The 19,499-nt window shown below is 39.7% G+C and overlaps 1 protein-coding gene across 3 annotated transcripts in view; it reads right to left on the bottom strand.

Moving 5' to 3' along the window:
- DAPK2 (death associated protein kinase 2) overlaps positions 1–19,499 on the bottom strand; it is a 39,383-nt gene that overhangs the window by 966 nt on the left and 18,918 nt on the right. Inside the window, exons 3-11 of one of the 3 annotated variants that reach the window (XM_035335437.1) lie at positions 19,220–19,441; positions 14,231–14,369; positions 11,192–11,321; positions 10,100–10,148; positions 9,427–9,453; positions 7,165–7,317; positions 5,713–5,758; positions 264–353; positions 4–84 (exon numbers count right to left, since the gene is read on the bottom strand). In XM_035335437.1, coding sequence (XP_035191328.1) covers positions 4–84; positions 264–353; positions 5,713–5,758; positions 7,165–7,317; positions 9,427–9,453; positions 10,100–10,148; positions 11,192–11,321; positions 14,231–14,369; positions 19,220–19,441 — 937 coding nt within the window. Of the gene's footprint in view, positions 1–3; positions 85–263; positions 354–811; positions 823–3,150; positions 4,811–5,712; positions 5,759–7,164; positions 7,318–9,426; positions 9,454–10,099; positions 10,149–11,191; positions 11,322–14,230; positions 14,370–19,219; positions 19,442–19,499 lie in introns of those variants that run through there. The other 2 variants (XR_004753472.1, XM_035335436.1) reach the window with 2 other exon arrangements.

Below are 19,499 nucleotides of genomic sequence, written 5' to 3' on the forward strand. Positions count from 1 at the left end.
TACCAAACTTTCATCCTGTATTAGGACCTTTTTCACCAGCGAACGAGATAAGTGGTTGCACAACGAGACAATGCTGTAAGAAAGCTATGGAGAGAGGGAAGAATGGGAATTTGACAACAATGATTCACTGCAGACACACCCAAAAAAATTTAATTTTTCTAACGCATCTTACAATTTTACATTTACAAGCTCTGTCTTGCCCTCTGATCCCTATCATGCTCAAGAAGCCTTATGTGAGCAGGATTAAAAGCTTGCTGTCATACCTTCCATCGCCTTCTGGCATATTGCCTTTTGAAGTTTTCCAAGTTAACAACAGATTCTCGCCGTACCAAAGCTTGTTGCTTGTCCAGTGGCTGGAAGATAAAGATGGCAATTTTATTGCTTGGCTTCCTTTGGTGCATAAAATGCATAACTCTGCTGGCTCTGTGGAGCTAACTGAAAAGAATGTTCAGGAAGCTGTGGATTCATGCAGACAGGTAAAAGCAGAAAAAAAAAAAGAGTAAAATCACTGAGTCCACCCTGTGCCTAAACAGGATTCCTTCAATTTTAAGCAAAACCCTAAAGCCTGTTCACAGTAAGAAGTCCATAGTTGACCCTGTAACACTGCTCCCCCCTTCTAAGCACTCGACCGGCACTTGATCCCCACAGACTTTGCTCCAGCCTCCACTTCTGCCTACCACTTCATAATGACCCACACGAACAAAAAGTCTGGGAATAGCTTTTCTAGCCAAAGGACAGCATGAAGTACAGACAGCCAAGCAAGAGAGAGAACTATGGGGATGCTAGGGAATGTGAAGACAATGCTTCCACTTCAAAAAATTGCTGAAGCACTTATTGCAACACAGGTAACACCTGCCTTTTTTTCTGATTTGAACCCAAATCAGCTGGCCTTCATTCACATCATTCAGAAAGGCACTGGACAAGCAACAAAAAGGTTCCACAGAGGCTCAATGGAAAGGAGATGGAGTTGTTGTCAGCACAACAGCAGCACTGCAGCATGCTGCTTTCTCAGGGGTTTTGCATGTGCTTGCTAGAAATCATAACAGAACAGGACTAAATGCAGCATCCCCACACTATTGGGTCCCACGCTACCTACTACATTTTCACAAGTATTTTTCACATTTTGCCCTTACAAGAATACTTTAGAACCAAAGATATATTAGGACCTTGTTCTAACTTCCAATGTGGTGCTCTTCATTTTATTCCATCACCTCTTTTCCAAATTGTCCTTACCCTGGACCATGTTCCACTTCAGTTTTAATGGATGGAGATTCCACAGCCACACTGGCAGCACGTTCTAGTGTTTGACTGCTCTTACAGTAAACATGTGTTTGACTTTTAATTTTTAAATGAAATTTCTCTATTTGAGGTTATACCCGCTGCCTCTTGTCCTGTCACTGGATACCACTGAGAACAGCATGGCTCAGTTTTCTGTACTGCTGTTGACCAGGTGTTTTTATAGACTAAGTTCCCCGCCCAAGCCTTCTCCTTTTGATACTGAACAATGCCACCTCTCTCAGCCTCTCCCCTTTGTCAGATGCTCCAATCCCTTCACCACTTTAGCAGCACTCCATCAAACTCACTCCAGCATGTTTTGCTGAAAACATCACAATAAAATGGGAAAAGCTTAGCTGTAATTAAATATTAGTTAGCAGGACATATGCTACAGCATATTTGAAGAAAATTCAGACTTTGTCCTTTAACCATACCCAAAATAAGAGCATGAGACACCAATACCGTGGCAGTAAATATACGAGCAAAGAATTACAATATCTACTAAGGGGGAAAAGGAAGGAAAAAGAACATATACATCAGAATTCAGACACATGCTTAAAATTTTGGGATGCCAACCCGGAGTTAAAGAACAGATATTCTGCAGACCCTGACACAACCCTTCTGAAAATGAAGTACTTTTGAACTCCAAATCCACATCAGCATAGGCATAGACCAGACACCTGTATTCAGCTGGGAATGACATAATAAAAGCTCAGTACCAGATCTGGTAAAAGTGAAAGAAAAAGGCTAGGAGACAACCCTTCGAAGATCATGGAGTGACAACCATTTCAGCTCATCTGGAATTTGCTTATATAGGAGATGGACAACTCAGAAGTATTTGTACTGAACTGGACTAGAATGCAACCAAGGCAGACAACCAAAGAAAGAGTATTAAAGGAGAATGAAAAACACATCAGTGAGGATTTGAACATTTTTTCAAGCAAAGTAATCATGTTCATGAGACGACAAATTCACTTATCTCCTCAAATGCTGTGGGTATGGCTCTGACTTGTACAAAAGCTGAGCTATGGGCTAGGCCTCTTTCTCATCTAGATGTACACACCATTCGTGCACTGTAGAACTGGGGCATATAAACACTAAATAGCATTTCCTTGTGCTGCAAGTGGCTAGCATGGTACAACAAAAACCTTAAGCAGAAATCAATTTGAAGTGGAAAAAATGTCACTGGCTAAATGTCAGCTGTGTAATCATCATGAAAAATTTCTGAGTGACCTTTTGGCAGTACAGCCATCAGCAAATCAAAACAGCCCACTTTACACTACTCCTGACTGTTAATAACTGCCTATCAGTTTCTAAGTAGCCTGCAAAGCAACGACCCTGCCATTTTCTCAATCATTAGAATACCTTTGCAAGCAGTATGTCAGTTATCTCCTTCGGCTCTGGGAGCACTAGCCTCAAGGACTGAATCACAAAAATATTAACCTCAGCCAATTGCACTTGGGAACAGAGTGGCCTCATTTCATGTTCTTTCTCATCATGCCAGGGCATTTGTTCATAAAGAAAATCTGCATTAACAGAGGACGTGAGATTACAGCTGAGGGAAGGCAGACTCTTTCTTGAGAGTCTTCTCTGAAGATAGCGACCCTCACTGGGCTGTAAGTTCTCTTCTTATCAAAACTCTCTTCCTTTTTCTAAAAAAAAAATAAAAAATAAAAAGGACCTGAGTTTTGATGCAGGGATGCTTGTCTACTACCCCTCTAATTGATGTAGTTGTGTAACAGTCACCTCGCAGCACATTCATGCAGCTAAGCAAAGGGGCTGCAAACTAGCGGCAGAACCCAGCCTGCAAGCCTTCCCAGTACGCAGAAGCCCAACATCTCTTTTTCAGTCACTAACTACATCATCAAGGAAGAATTGCATCCTACATAAAGAACAATTTATTGTGTCCAAAAATGAGACAAGTACATCTGTGAACATTATATTACATAATCAAGTGACTTCTTTGAAACACAAGACAGCAGGGCAGGATTCAAGTTTGGGCCAACTTTTCTTTTACTTTCTAAAACTTAAGAAAAAATGTCATAGCAAGAACACTGGTCTCAAATCAATTGTAGGTTTGTGACACCAGCTTTACTGTAGAAAGCAATTCAGATGTCTATGCTTATTATCACTCACATTAACATTTGCACTGCAAAATTACATACACAGTTATTTGATCAGTTTGTTAAATTCCCAGCCCTGTCTTTCAAATGAATCTCTTTGGTATGGGGCAGGAAACTTATCTGAATTTTAAACTGAAGGATTAATCTTTAGCTAACACCTTTTGACAGTAAAAGATCCCAACCTGAATAGCAGGCCTAAAAAAAATAATCTTAACTGTTCTTCATCAGCAGCCATCTCACAGCGAATTTCCACAGTACTAAATGTTAAATTACTACATCATTTACTTTGTGCTACAGCACAGGTTTAACCTTTGCAAATATTTCTCCCTTCTGTTCTGCCCACAGCAGGTCTACATGACTATTTCCTTCATCCAACCAAAGATGCTATCACGAATTCTTTATTGGTTTCCAGGCACCCAGCCTTTAGTAAGTACAGACTGAACTGCTCTTTTCCACATTCGTTACTTGGTACACTTCAGGAACCATAAACTATAGGCAGTGCAAAAGGCTGCAGGGTTAGATGTGGTCCATACTGCAATGATAATCTAGCTCCTGTAAATTCAGACACCAAACGTGGGAAAATAACTTCAACACTACAAACTTTAGCACAGGGATCTACAGTTTTGCAGCCTGTGCAATACATTAGAATTTCTATTTCAGTTCTAGGTGATATTTTTGTGTAGAAATTATGAACTGATTTTTTTTTTTTTTTAACTGCTGTACATAGAGAGAGGGAGCAAAGCCTGCATCTAATCCAACCTACAACATTACTGATTTGATTCTGCTACATCAAGATTCAACCCTGCGAGGAATTCTTCACAGCAAGATCTGTTTAACAGGTCCATTAGTGATTCATTAATATCTTTGCTGAAAACAAAGTTTCCATTCACACAAGCTTCATTTCCATTTTCCAGTTGAAAACTACTCATTAAATCCTGTATCCACTTAAGATCTTCAGAAAGTTCTTGACTGAGAGATTCGTACTGACTCTGCAGATCAGCATATTTCCCAGTTATGCCTTTGAGACTAGCACCTACAGTCTTGATATCGTCTTGTAGATGCCTCTTCAGGGATTCAATTTTACGGTATTCATACTTCAATTGAGAGAGCTTGTGCCTCACACTTTCATTCTCTTCTTTATACCAAGCTTCTTTCTCATTATAAATGGAAACCAGAGCATCAATGTCCTCCTGCAAAGAATCATGGGATACAGCCAAAGTGCTGAAATTTCGTTGAATTAGTGAAATGTCTTCTACTACCCGTGCAAAGCGCTCAAAGTTGATGTAGGTATTGTTGGGAGGCATACTCGAGTGGCATTTTATGGTATACTCTCTCAGCCGTTTTGTCTTCAGCTGTGTGTTCTCAGCCTTCTTGTTTTCTTCGACTTTTGTTTCTTCTTTCAGCTGGTGAGTCTTCAGATAAGAGGAAGCAGTATTACTATTTACAAGGCAGTGCAGTAATTCAAACTCTACACATAGGATGCAGCCTGAATTTCCACAATTCTGGGAGATTCTTTGCTCCCACAGATTTTCCTTCATGCATTTGATTAAAAGGGAAAAAAAAAATAGCTAGTGTGATGAGCATTGTGCATTCGTTCCAGTGCAGTAAGTGTAAGTACCAGGGCCAAAGTGTTTTTTTTGTCTGTTTGTTTTTTAAATCAGACTCAAAAACATCAATATTTGTAATAGGAAGAACAACAATCCTGAAAGCACTCCACTTAATGCTTCATACAATGCAGAGCAAAAACTGGATTTCAAACATCATTAGTCATGCTGAGATTAGCCAAATGTATTTTCAATGAAAGAACAAGCAACATTTATGATGAAAAAATACATACAGACACAAATGTAAGCAAATCAAGACACATGGTGCAAGCAGTTATATTCTGGGGGAAATTATATTTTCACACCAACTGGTCAACTCTCAACTCAAGAAAGCATTAAACCCAAGATGTAGTGTATATCCATGCAAATAGAGAAGGACGGAGAAATACAAAGCACAGTCCAGCATAGGATACTGTATGTGCAACAAACATCTTTGTCAAACAAGCTTTGTCGTCTCCCTCTTGTTGAAAGCTATGATAATAAAAGGTCATGATTAAAGCTTGCAGAAATCCTAAGATTTAGTCAGATCCAAATAGATTATTTCCAGTGCATCTCTTTGAGATGCATATTACCTCTAATGACTTAGAGGTCAGATTTCCATTTATCACATCAATAAGAGAGAGAACATTGTTTCTGCTTTGCTCACAGGAGGGAAAAAAAAAAAAAAAAAAAAAAAAAAAAAAAAGATCTGTCTTTTTATTCAGTCTTACCGTTATCCATGGATGAGACAGAGCTTCCTGAATGGTAAGCCGTTTCCTAAAAATAAATAAATAAACAAATAAATAAAATATAAATAAATAAATAAATAAAAATACAGATTTGAATAAGAAATACCTATGCAAGTCCATTGACCTTCTCCTGGGCTTTGTATAACCAATAAAGCACGCATCAAGGTAATTCAAGGACTAATAATCAAATTTCCGGGTTATGTTTTTCCACAAGGCATCTGGTTTGGGTGTAGATTGGTAAATATTCTAAGTTTCAGTAAGGAGCTGTCCTCACTCCACATAATTTTAATTCCTATTGACCAAAATCTATCTGTACTTTTGTGTACCCTCCTATAAAAAGTGACAAAACATTACTTATATTTGTCCTACACACTTAGAGAATACATTATTTCTATGCACCTTTAATATGACTACATCACGGTACACATCATTAATTATATTGAAAGCATCATTTAGAGCATAATATTACATCACTCCTGGAGCTACCATTTCCTGAAAATATCATTTCTGAGAGAAATACTTCAAACCTAATCTAACATGATCAATCCTTCCTGCATCATGGCAGTTCAGTGAACAGCACCCTATCACCACTGAGCATCAAGGGCAGAATCCCAGCATTGCACAAGGACTGCCTCTGGACACGTGACCGATACCAATATCCCTGACTTGCCCTTGCTTATAAGGAGGTTGCTAGACCTTTGCAAACCTCTCAAACCCTACCTACTCCAACGTATACTAAAGCCTGAGGATTTGCATAAGTCTTGCCACAACAGTTTGATCTTCTCCACTAATGAAGCCATTAAAAATAATTGCAAGTGGCCTGACTTCCCTCTGGGACAAACAGGGTTAAGGGAATGAGATGCTACTTCTATAAGCAGTTTATTAAAAGAAAGAAACAAACTAACAACTAAAAAAACTAACACCTAGGGTTCCCAATGACTGGAAATAAAACTAGGAACAAAACTATCACACACACTCTAGGTGACTGCAGCAGATGCACAGAGACTTAACGAACAATTCCTGTAGGAGCGCGTGTAACGATTCTTCTGTCCTTGAACCTCTGAGGATGTATCATGGGATCATGTTATCTCCTTGCAAGTAGTTCATAATAGACTGAAATATTGGAGTGGTAATTACCTAGAACTAAAGATCTCGCACACCATTTTCAGTTCGTCACATACACACTGTTGTACCAGTTTGACCTGGGAGAGAATGCAGTCCTGAAATTGAAATTTAACCAAGGAGATTTTGATTCCTTTTGTTAGGGTTTCTAGCTGCAGTAATTCACTACAGGCACAGCAGCAGAACTTTGCCTGCTGTCTTGCTCTTAAATAGCAGGGAACACCTTGCAGGGAAACCTTTGCAGATTACTCAGCAAGCTGTTTCATCAGGTTTCTCTAAGAGAGGGGTGGATGTTTCTGAATTTTCCCTTACCGTGTATCTTTCACCAGGAGTTTCCGAATAAAATCTTTTGCCAGGTCACTGGTATTGCTGAAAAATTCTTCATCAAATTCATAATTCACAGCGGTGATGTTAGCAAGTGTTTCTTGCTTAGTTTCTCCAAGGAAAGGTGATGCACCACTAAGCCTAGATAAGCCAGAAAGAAGAACCAATTGGAAAAATAAACAGAGGTCCTCTAATTCAATGACAGTGGCTGTGTAATATACACTTGGGACATTTGTGGATCTCTGTGTTGCAGCAGCCATGCCACTTGGGAAATGACAGGTCCAGCTTCGGTTTGCTACATCTGTAGTTCTGAGTCATCCTGAAATTCTATAGAACAGCACTGTGTGCTCAGACAGAAATGCAGAGATTCTCCCATTCTGAGTCTCATTTAAGTCACTGCTAAAGTAGAAAAAGCTTCAGCTAAGGAGAGTCACTGTCCCTGTGAGCCCCACAAACACTACACCAGGCACAAGCTTCCATCAAGTCGAGCAGATGAAGTTGCATTTATATATATATATATATATATTTCTGGCAGGAATTCTGCCTGCATTTTTTTTGCCTGCAAAGCCACTGACAAGTTCCCTGCACAGTAGGTTCAGGCAGATGTTTCTCAGCTGGAACCACAATACAATGTGTGACCAGAAATCAGGCGCGTGGCCTTGCCTGGAGGCCAACTCCACAGGACAGGTGCGGACACACTGCTCATTAAAAGGAATCCACAAGGAGACTTAGGTTGCAATAGAATTCAACCATTTCTGAACAATGCAAGATTTCATTCTTGGCACTCTCTTCCAACTGCATGGATATAACAGAGACAATATTGTAATAAAATGGAACTCAGCAGTCTTTATTTAGACAGAAAATTCTTTCATCTTGATTTGCCTACTTTGCCTCTCTCTCTTTCTCAACTGTGACTGATGACTTTTGTCTTTGATAACAATTTACCTTTGCTCCATAAAATTTGAGTATCAGACTGATCATTGATGTTCCATGCTTCTCTTACAATTTTTTCCTCTTTAGGACTTGGTTTTGAGGTCTGTAAAACTGAAGGAATCTCAAATCCTAATACCTAGTGACTTTTGACATAACCTGACTCAGTGCCTGTGAACAACTAAGAGCAGACTTCAGTAATAAAGGTGAGGCATGTGAGTGATAAAGACACTTACAACTCAGTGAATCACTGAACTGAGTTACTGAACTGAGGACCTGCATGCATTTTGACCTTTACCCCAATGATGGCATCCATTTGATTGCTGCCATATTTTCTCAAGTACGCAGTATCATTAAACACACTCCCATTTATTCAGAATTCTTCAGAACAAAAAGCTTTAACATTAACAGGTAACACTAGTTAAAGGCATACTAATTTCTGTTATCTGGCATACCACAGAAGTTGACTCTTCCTGTAACAAAAAGCACGTTCTTTTTTTTTTCCTGATCTTTTGTAGGGAGGTAACTTTCAAACTTAATTACTATGGCAGTCATAACTAGCCAACTGCATAAAACTGATCTATTACTGGATATAGTACAGATCCATTCACTTCAGTATTCTCCCTCCAGAACTCTTAATGCAATGGAAAAAAAAAAAAAAAAAAAAAAAACTCTTGAGAGCCTCTAGGCACCTATGCATCCCTGTAATCACATGGCAAGTATTCCAGCCTGCTTCTCTTCAACTCCAAAGTTTTCTCATCATTTGTGAAGACACATAAAAAGCAGTTTATCGAGTTCCATGTCCTGTCAAGTACACATGTCACTGAAGACAGAACGCTGATAAAAAGCAAGGGTCTGGGACAATTTTAAGCCTTTTAACCTGAGCTTTGGCTTAACCAGTACCCCTATCTATTCAAACTTTCATGTTTTCACCAGAAATAGCTCAGCTTACAAGTGCTATTACACTTTCTATTTCTATTCTTTCTGCACGCTAGTAACTCAACCATTCTATGGCCAAACAATATGCTTTTCCATCCTCTACATCATTTTGTGCTGAGATCTCATAAGAAGCTGAAATGCCTAGCAATGTCAGAGCCATTTATTCTTCATCTGCTCATAATGACCTTCTTAATTCCTTTTACCTTTTTTTTTTTTAATTATTATTTTAAATTTGAAAAAGCTTCAGGATAACATTTCCCTTTAGACTGTGCATCCTGTGTATGCAGCTCCTTTCTTCCTTGACTGAAGGGAAAAGCTATTTCATACTAGTGCAATAGTGCTTTAGGAACACATTTACAGGAATTAATCTATTGTACTTACAGTATGTAGGTGATGACTCCTATGCTCCTGTAAAACAAAGGAGATTAATTGCAGGGTTTCTATACGATCTGTGTCTTTTTCAGTGTACACAATACTGAGATGTCAATAGTTGCTGCTATGCAGGTAAGAAAGCCATCGTCTTAGATAACTGCTACTATCTTTCTTAAAAATATATATTTAAGTGAAAATGTGAATTTTATATCAATATTAATGTTAATTATATTTATTACAGTCATGTTTTACTGTAGTAAAATTTACTACAGTACATACCAGAACTAAAAAGAAACAGAAGCAAGGACGTTTTGTTCGTGGTGACTTCTTCTGACTGCCTTCTCAGCAGATCAGATTAGTACGCAGGTCTCCTTTCCATGCAGTGCTCTTATAAATAAAGTTGTCACAGGCACTGCAGGAACATGTTTTCTTTTAAGAGTGCTCCACTGCAGTGGACAGTGCCAACCTGTTAAGTCTCTAATTGTCATTATTAAAATTTTCCAGTGTAATTTTACAGAAGTTGAATGTTCATCTTTTTATTAAAGCAATCCATAAAAATTGAAAGACAAAACAATGAACTAGTAACTACATTTTGATCTGTTTGCAGTGGGATGGATTCTCTTCAGAACAAATTGGGAAAAATTACTAGTAGAGCAACCTGGAAAGGAAGATAAGAACTTACCACATATCTGCAGCTAGTCCCAGTGGCTCATAATTTACTATTTCTGGAGCTATAAAAGATATTTAAAACATGAATGTGGGTGGGAAGAGAAAGTGAGAGCAAAAAGGAAAGGTAGTTACAGGATACACTGTTTATACTTCAACAGTTCTGATAAGAATTCAAGTTCACAAGTGTCCAGAAGAAATCATACTGAGTAACCTGAAGTATAAGGCAACTCAGTAAGGGTCAGGCAGATACCATATGCTAGTTACAGTGTAAATCATGCCTTCAATAACAAATTATTTCACCTCAAAAGGATACTGTTTTCCTTAAAAATCTGAGCTTTGTTTTGTTTTCAGCATGACATTTAACTGGTGTCATTTACACTAGTTTCTCGTGGTTAATCAGAAGTAGCTCTTGTGGAAGAAATTAAAATTAGAGGCTAGACAATATTGCTAGCCATGTGAAAACCTGTTGTCCTTATAAAAATATTTCCTTATTGGAAAACATCTCCATGTAAGACTGCATGCAAAAGAAAAGGCAAGGTACTGAGATGAAAACAGGTGTCTATAACAGCACTGAAATGATCTCAGGTCAAGCAACAATTGTGCTTAACTCGAATATGAATTGCAGATCTCTCCCCTCCCCACCACAACCTGCAGAACCTCTAAATGAAACCAAAAGAAAGGGGAGAGACAAATTAGAATTATGATCAGTAAGCTATAAAAAGAAAATCAGGTGGTAAAATATAAGGGAGGTAATTTTATTTAGTAAGAAATAATAAAGAAATCTGTGTAATTGTGTATCTAACAGAGATAGCTTACTTGCCCCAGGCAACTAGTAGAAAACAATTTGTATTGCAGTGTTTCACAATCTTAATCCTGATTTTTTGTCTCTAAATGTTTATTTGGCAGCAACCTACTCTCACAGGGGTAGCACATCTAATGAAAGCACCTTTTGCCTATTCCAGAAAAATAAAGTAAATCTCCAGATTTAGGTCACCTTAATACCAAACAAGATGAAAACTACTTCTACTCGTTGATTCTTAACTTGGAAATGATGTCACAACTTACTCAGGACTTGCAATACAAAACAAAGCAACTGGTCACTCACCTACAAATTCTGGAGTTCCAAAAATGTTTTTAAATTCAACTCCGTCTTCTATTTTGTGAGCCAGGCCAAAGTCAATGAGTTTGATGTGTGGAATAGGGATATTTTTGTCTAGAAGCATAATGTTTTCAGGCTAAAAATAACAGAAGATAGATATTTGTTATTAGATCATCTTGGGAAAGTAACAGATCTACACTTAGAGTTTTCAAATGTTTTTTTTTCCTTCACATACACAGCACCATAGGACAAGAAATGCATACCTGTGCCTACCCATATATAATTCACTCTTTTGATAAAGAGATGACAACTTGTGAAATTTGACATCAACAAATGGACCAGAACTTCACAATGGCAAAACAAAACTGATAAAAGTAATTCCTTCCTCCTTTTACAGCCTCTATTCTCATCTCAGACAAAATCTTCCTTTCTCCCACCTTCCCACTAGCACTTCCAAGGTTTTCTTAATGCTGGCTGTTGCCAGGATGAAAAGAACATATCCTTGTTTTCACAGTGAGACAGTTTTTCCACACTACTGTATTTAGTTCACTCATCTGATAAAATATGTCACTAGTTTATTATCCCAGCAGCACTGTGATACAACATGAAGTGAGAGCATAGTATGTCTTGTTCCCTCTTAGATTATAAAATATATCCTTGGCCTGCCAAGCCCCCTTGAAGATGCCATACCCTGACCCCATGGATTTACCTCAGTTACAACCACCAGTGCAGATGTAACAGCTAGCAGGTAGCCGAAACTGTGCTACTACCCCAAGCGGGGACAGAGCATTCTTGCTTGACTCTGAAAGAGCTGCACAACTGAGAAATTTGGCTGGCAGCATTTAGGCAGAACCATTACAGGAATTTACACTGAGAAACTTCAGTACTTCTGCCCAGCTGCTCCTACTGAACAAGAACCCACTGGACAATGCCTTAGCAAGTGGTTTTTAAGAGATTCTAGACACATCTGAACCTATGTAGGGAAGGAAAATACTCATTTCTGTGGCACTAAGTTCACACCTGCAACAAGAAGACCCAGAAAGATCCAGGATTTGCTATCTGAATAGTTCTGAAAGTGGCAAGCGTTGGGATTAGAGGTCCTAGTTCATGTATAACAGCAAGCCATTAAAAGAACATGTAGCATTTCTTACAGATTTGTAGGGCAAAGCCCTGATCCAAAGCTAGAACAACTTTGAAATTAGAGCTACCTTTTCTAAAATATAGATTTTGATTCCTTACTCTTCCCAAAATGCAATGGATATTTCTTTTTTTTGTTATCCCCAATGAAATTTCTCAGCCTTAGTTACTCCCTGCCACCCCCTGCATCACAGGTTTCAGAACTAACTGTGGTTTCAATTTATGTCTGATGAAGAGCTTCAACGCATTAATTTTTCATAACTTAATCATAAGCTCAAGAGCGACAGTGAGACAATTTGATTCACTGCTGACAGCTGCCTGGCCTTTCCAAAACAGATCCTAACATCTCCTGGTAACGCACACATTCATTCAGAGCTGCACTGGGAAAGAAAGCATATGAATAATTTAATGTTATAGCCTTTGGACCAAGCATATTTTAGCCTCTGGCTAACAAGTCCAGTTTTCTTCCATGGATCTAGGACATGTGTGTTCACTGCCGGTACAGGATGTAAGCTTGTTTGGAGCACACATAACAGACTGAAATAGCAAAAAGTCACAGTCACTACCTCCTAGACTGTTTTATTCCTTAGACAGTGTAAGTCTCTGCAGCTCCACTGCAATCAACGGAGCCCTGTCAAGTGATGAGGTAAACATGCATTATCTTCCATCTAATCAGATCACTGCCTTAAAATATGTGTCTCATTTAATGCTAGTGAATCTCCAAAAAAGTCCTATAAAACCCAGGAGAGTTATTCTATGAATATGTTTTATTAGGTCATTTGATATTTTCTGTCAGTGAAATGATTCTCTATTTACCCTCTCTCATTTCTATTTTGCATTTATTGTAACATCTATATTGACCACCTGACATCACCGGTATTAAATATCAAATTAGTTGCTAGAGATCAGTATAGAAAAAATCATACCTATATTCACAAAATAACTTTATATCACTAGATCAATAATTTCATACCACTAGGTATTATGCTGTTTTCTGATACAATGTGAAAACCTTCAGTCTTTGGCTTCTGGATTCACATAGCACTTCCAAAATCAAGTGCACATCCCTTCATAGCTTCATACATCTCAAATGCTCCTGAAGTGAAGATTTCAATGGTAGTTTGCTAACTAGTCTGTTAGGTTAGATGTAATTTTCAGCATTCACAAAGACTGCATAAATGCCATGAACACTGACTCATGATATCAAGCACTTTAAGACAGAGACAGTGTTAGGCATACATTTAGCACAAGGAATCAGCATATATGTCTTGAGGTTCTAGGAGGAGTCTGGCTATAGCACACACATCAGTGCAGTAATTAACATTACACTAACCTGGATTTAAAGTTAGGACAAGGAACATGTAATGTAGCAGTAAAGTTTCCTCCATTTTCCTGAAGGACTCTTTTAAAAGAGTTCCCTTTATTTCCTGTTTTCATTCTATCTTCTCCTATGGAGGAAGAGTATTTTGACCGTATTTCTGGAAGCAGCAACGTTTGAAGAGCCGGTTCTATAGCTGTGGGTCTGTACCAAGAAAGCACTTTATTCTAGTCTCAAGGGTTTAATCCCCAAGAACGACAGACTTCTAGCTTCAGACAAGCATGCCCACCTAGGCAGAGCACAATCAAAAGGAGAGTCTCTTCTGTATTGATTAGGCCAGGACCAAAGCTATGCATGTCACCTGACATGGTAGGTAGAGGGCTCTGTGTGGTGTCCTTTGAAGGCCCTAAGTGATTAAGAAAGCAAGAAGTCTCTCTGTTAACCAGACGGCACCAAACGACTCATACTCCTCATGTTATTCTAAACATAGTGGGCATGTTATTTTAGGCACATTATCAGATACAGGTATACATCACGTTGTACAGTCATTAAAAACAGCAGTAATGGTAACTCTAAATCAGCATCTTTACCTTTAAATCAAAGTGAGCTATTTTCTTAGAGTGAAGGTAGTTCACACCATCCAAAATCTGCTTGATGAATCTGGTTGCTTCCTCTTCACTCAATGACTCTTTCTGTGCTAGGAAGTCAAAAAGTTCTCCACCAGACACGCTGCAAAATGCACCAGAAAACCTCCCGTTATCTACTGCATTGTAGGACATAGAATGAGTGTAAGCACTAAGGTAACAAAAAACCTCCATGCAGTTAGAAAAGGCCACCTTACCGACAACCTGGAGTTTTGTGTTCTGGTCCCAGGAGTGACAAAACCTCATTTTGCCTTCAGCTGCCTCTCCTCTACATTAAGGATTATCTTTCTCTAATTTATAGATGCTGCAAGGTTTGATTCATCAAACATCATGAAGGACCAAAAAGGGGTGCATTGTCTGATAAATCTACAGACACACACACACTTCAGTACATAGGCGTTGTTGTTAATGACTTCAACTGCCATTTTTCAACATTTTCACTCAGGACAAACCAGGAAATAGAGCAAGTTGTAATAGTCAACAACTGTTAAAGAATTACTTCTCTTATGAGTTGTCATCAGTAACACAAGGCAATGAGATCTGCCAACAGATCTTTCCAGAACAGCCAATACAGATTCTGGCCTGACAGATACAACTGACAGGAAAGCATTTATTTTGTGCTGATTTTTTTAAAACAAAGGTGATTTCAGCCACTTGGAAGATACCTAAAATTTGTTTTCTCAAATCAAGGAAGTGCTACTAGTTACTATGAGTTTTCACACCAAAAATGAAATATATTCCATATGTATTTAGTGCATAAGACTTCCATTTTCATTGTTACGTCTTGTATTGAGAGTTCCAGTGCTGTTTTTCCATATATAATGAAATAGTGCTATCTGGATACTGAATTGGGCGTTGTTTGCAGCCATTATTCATAATTATACTCACATTTGCTTCCAGTTCACACTGTTATTGATACTATAAATTTATTCTCATTCAATTTTACTGCTGGGGACACACGCAAAATGGTTTAACAAAACGGTTTAATGGGCTGAGATGTCCCACCTACCTGTGCTCACCATTCAGAATCCAAGCACAAGACTTGAGTGATCCAACAGTCAATTTGGAAAACAAGCTTTTGGCCCTGTTGTCTGATGAAATACCAGTAAAAGAACAGGCAGGTTCAAATGGTCTCAGTTAACCAAGTGCTGTGACTTCCGGACAAGCTAGATTACATTGCCTGTGCACTGCAGAGGACTTTTAGGCAATTTCCTCTGACCCTGGGCTCCTTTACAACACTGGTGGTGACAAGCTGATGATTCCCTACTTTGCCTCTTTCAGAGCAACTGCTGTGAACAGCTACAAAAACTGCAGAGAGGTCAACTGCAAACAAGAACCCTGCACCAAATTCCACAGACCTTGGGCTCATTTCTTAGTTTCCATGTTGCTGTGGGTGCTGTTACAAGGCAGAGATTTACACAGCACCTCCTGAATTGTGTATCAATTAATGGATATTTTTTCACAGCTCCTACGTTGTCAGAAACTTTCTATGCAACATGAGGTAGGAGACTTCACCTGCAGAGGTCACTTGATGTTTTAATCTTTACTACTTAATGGCTCGCAAACAAAAATAAATGACCCAGGAATAGAGTACAACTGCTGTCTCCAGCTGTCAGCTACTCAGCCCATGAGACTCTCATTTGGTCTCTGCTTTTTTATTTTTTAGGTGACACATACCAAGGGTGTTAAGCACTACCATCAACCTTGCTGGACTGTTTTTGTTTTACTCTGTGCATTTCAGGAGCCTGAGAAGAGGGTGTTCCAAATGGTAGTAGGTTTAGGGGCCTTTGTTAGTAAGCTAAAAACTAATTAGAGCTAACTGACACGTCATTAAAGAAATTCGTAAGTAAAATCTGCTAATCTCTCAATGAAATCTGTGTACAAAGTGCAGGCATGCCCCATGCCCTTGATGATTGCTATTCGAACTACACTTCAGCAATCACCTCCGGCAGGCGCTCTGGCCCTCTCACCAGGAAGCAAGCTGCACTGGGATACTTTCTTGTACTCTTCTGCAATTTAACGGTGCAGGCACACTACTCCCGCTGTCTCTTTCTGTGAAGGCATCTTGGTGACAGTTCCTCATGGGAGGCTCTTTAATCAGGACTACAAATAAGAAGGCTAAGCAGCCTCACGGCAGGGCCCATGAGACAAAGAGCAGCAAGGTCACAACAAGGCATACCCTGAACAACATGCACATGGAAGGGCAAACTGGGGACCTGCCAAGATGCGTGTAACAACAGCGAGCTCTTCTGCTCCTCAACAGAAGAAACAGCAGCTGTAGAAACAGCCCCCATATAATGGGAAGATACTCTTGTCTGTGCCAGCACAGTCTGAATTGGGAGAGAAGTCGAGCCAAAGACTGATTTAAACATCTGGGCAGCTTCTTCAATTAAGCAGGAATACTGGAAATATTCTTTTGAAGCTAAAGTCCACTGTAGCTTGTCATAAGATTATTTGGCCAGGTGCTGAAATGTTTCTTTTGATAAACTGCAGGGAGTATAAGATTCTGATAACAGTGTGGCAGGAGTAGAAATCATCTGCTTATGGAGAGAATTTAATTGTCTCCGTTAGCAGTTATCACGCTCAATTTGTGTACAGCAGCTGAATGCAGTGGCCTTGATCAGGTCTAAGCTCCATTGCACCCAGCCCTCCAAAAGTGCAATAAGCTACAGCCTAACAATAAGACACACATAGCACGTCAGTCCATGTGAGGACAGGAAAAAGTAGAAATACATGAAATGGGAGGTTGTTTCAACACAAAGTAGCTGCCAGTCTTTCAGAAAAAAAAGCAAGATCTGTCTTCTAAAGCAGAGACTTCCAGTTACAGATCAACTTTTGGCCATAGACATATACTTGAAAATTAACATATGTTCATCATCACTCATATGCCATCTGCCAGCAGTCACATTCATCTCCAGGAATGCTCCCCCGCTTAAATGCTGACTCCCCTGGAAAGCTACTGGTTACTTCATCTCACTCAGGGATCAAAACTTCATTGTTTGAATTCCATACACAAGGTCAGGGCAGTGCCCTGGGGAACAAATGATCTACATAACTTCAGCTACAGTGTCTCTGTATTTCCTTCCTCATACACACAGAAAAACTGCATAATTTACTAAGTACCTAAACATTGCAGTAAATAGAGGACCTCAGAGTGTCTTCTCCCTGTCTACAGCTTTATTTTAGGGCCATGAACTGACAGATAAAGGGTATGTCCCCTTCTGCACAGCTCCTCTAAAACTCAAGGCTTTGTAAACTAGGTGATACTGATTCCACAAAGAGCAGGACATAGATCAGAAGGGCTTAAACTGGTGTTTTTCTTCTTTCACTACATGGCAAATTTCCTCCCCATAAGCCACAATCATACACCGTGACCAACAAAGCTCCGTTTGTTGGAAGAGCTACTTCCATTCCTGGCTCTGATGAGTACAAGTACAAAATTCTGGCCTCTGGTTTGCATGTATTCAGGTTTCTCCTGGCTCTCAGTTATCAGGTGATTCAGAAAGCTGAGCCACAAAAACACAGAAATATATTTGCACATGCAGTAAAATAATTTCCTTCCCTTTCAACGGGGCACACTATGAACTGTACAGAAAATGCTTTGAACACAGCTGTGGATGATTACCTGTGCACACTCACTTCTACTACAGTCCTGGTCCTCTACAACATAACATCCAGAATGGGAACAAGTCAAGTTCCAAGTTTCATCCAAATTAATTTCAACAGTATAGTTCTGGGTATAAAGAGACCCAGTCACTTGGTGCCTCCTCCTTTCTAATTTCTTTAAAAAGTGAAATAATTTTTATCGTTGCTAGTTTTTACTTAACAATTGACTGGGAAAGAGATTGACAATTTAGATACTGTTTCAGACTTTAATAATTAGCATTTCTCTACATTGTGAACACCTATTAGTCAGGTTTTCTCACTTCCTTACAGTCAGTGAGATTAAATATAGACAAAAGAACCAAAGGTGACTCCCTGAAATGCAAACTCACATTCCAACTAAGCAAAGGCTCCTTAGTCAGGACTTTAAGATGATTCCTGACCTCACCTCCAGCTTCTCTGGGATGTGCATTTATTCTTCCAGGCAGGGACATTCACAGGTTATGCAGAACAAGCCTCTGTTCCCTCAGCCCAGATAGAGAAGCTGCTGGTTTTAAATCTCTCCTTAAATAGCACAAGCCAGTCTATACTTAGTCAAATATACATAATAATCATCCTAAACCAGCAGCCTGGCTACCCAATGGGTCACAAAGCGGGGGTAAGGTAGAGCAGTGCACAGATGCCCTGGCTGGAAGGTTCACTTGTCAGGAGGTCATAAATGACAAGGGTTTTCCCACTTTGCATGGCAAAACATGAGGGAAAAACAACTCTCCTTCATTCCCACCCTGCTGCTATTCGTGCTTAGTAGTCAAAGTTTGGGGATTCAAAAAACTCTTCCCCTGCTCACCTTCTCCCCTCCCTCCCCCTTTCCCCTCAGGTCCTGTAAGTGAGGAAAATATGGGTGTAGTGAGAACGACTGGAAATGTTGCAAAGGGCTTGATAGCTTCACGTGCACTGGAAAGGAAGAATGCAGGAAGAAAAATGAGATGAGTTTCAGTAGCCATTTGTAGTTCCTCCAAGGTTCACATCAGAGCAGCACTGGGCAGACATGAGGTAATCCCTCTGCTAGCAAACTGTTTTTAAGTGGACAACAATCCCTGGCTCAGTAACAATGGCCTCAGCTGATTTAAGGTGCACCTGTATCCCCAGGACACATGGGTGGACCAGGGCGCCTGTTTACCAGCAACCTCATTTAGTTCTTTTGCCAAGATCTCTGAGGCTTGAGAACAGCTCCATTTCAGCAGTGCCTCTGTGCTCTGGCAGCCTCTGCAGCCCTTTCCTGTTCCTATTTACCTCATCCTGCCCCAGAGGATACGAAGTCCCCTTACTCACAGCTCAAGGATGAGGACCACATCCGTCTTGTTCTCATAGATGTCGTGCAACTTGATGATGTTGGCATGTAGGGTCTGCTGCAGAATAGTCACCTCCCGTTCGATTTCCTCACGCCTCACTCCACGACGGCTGGCCCGACTCTGACGCTTTTTAATGAACTTAGCAGCATACTCCAAGCCGGTGCTCCTTTCTTTACATTTCTTCACGATCGCAAACTGGCCACTGCAAAAACAAGATGATGATAAAGACTCTGGTGAACCTCTCATATAATCCTCTGGTA

Source organism: Oxyura jamaicensis, chromosome 10, assembly GCF_011077185.1.
Source record: "Oxyura jamaicensis isolate SHBP4307 breed ruddy duck chromosome 10, BPBGC_Ojam_1.0, whole genome shotgun sequence".
NCBI lineage: Eukaryota > Metazoa > Chordata > Aves > Anseriformes > Anatidae > Oxyura > Oxyura jamaicensis.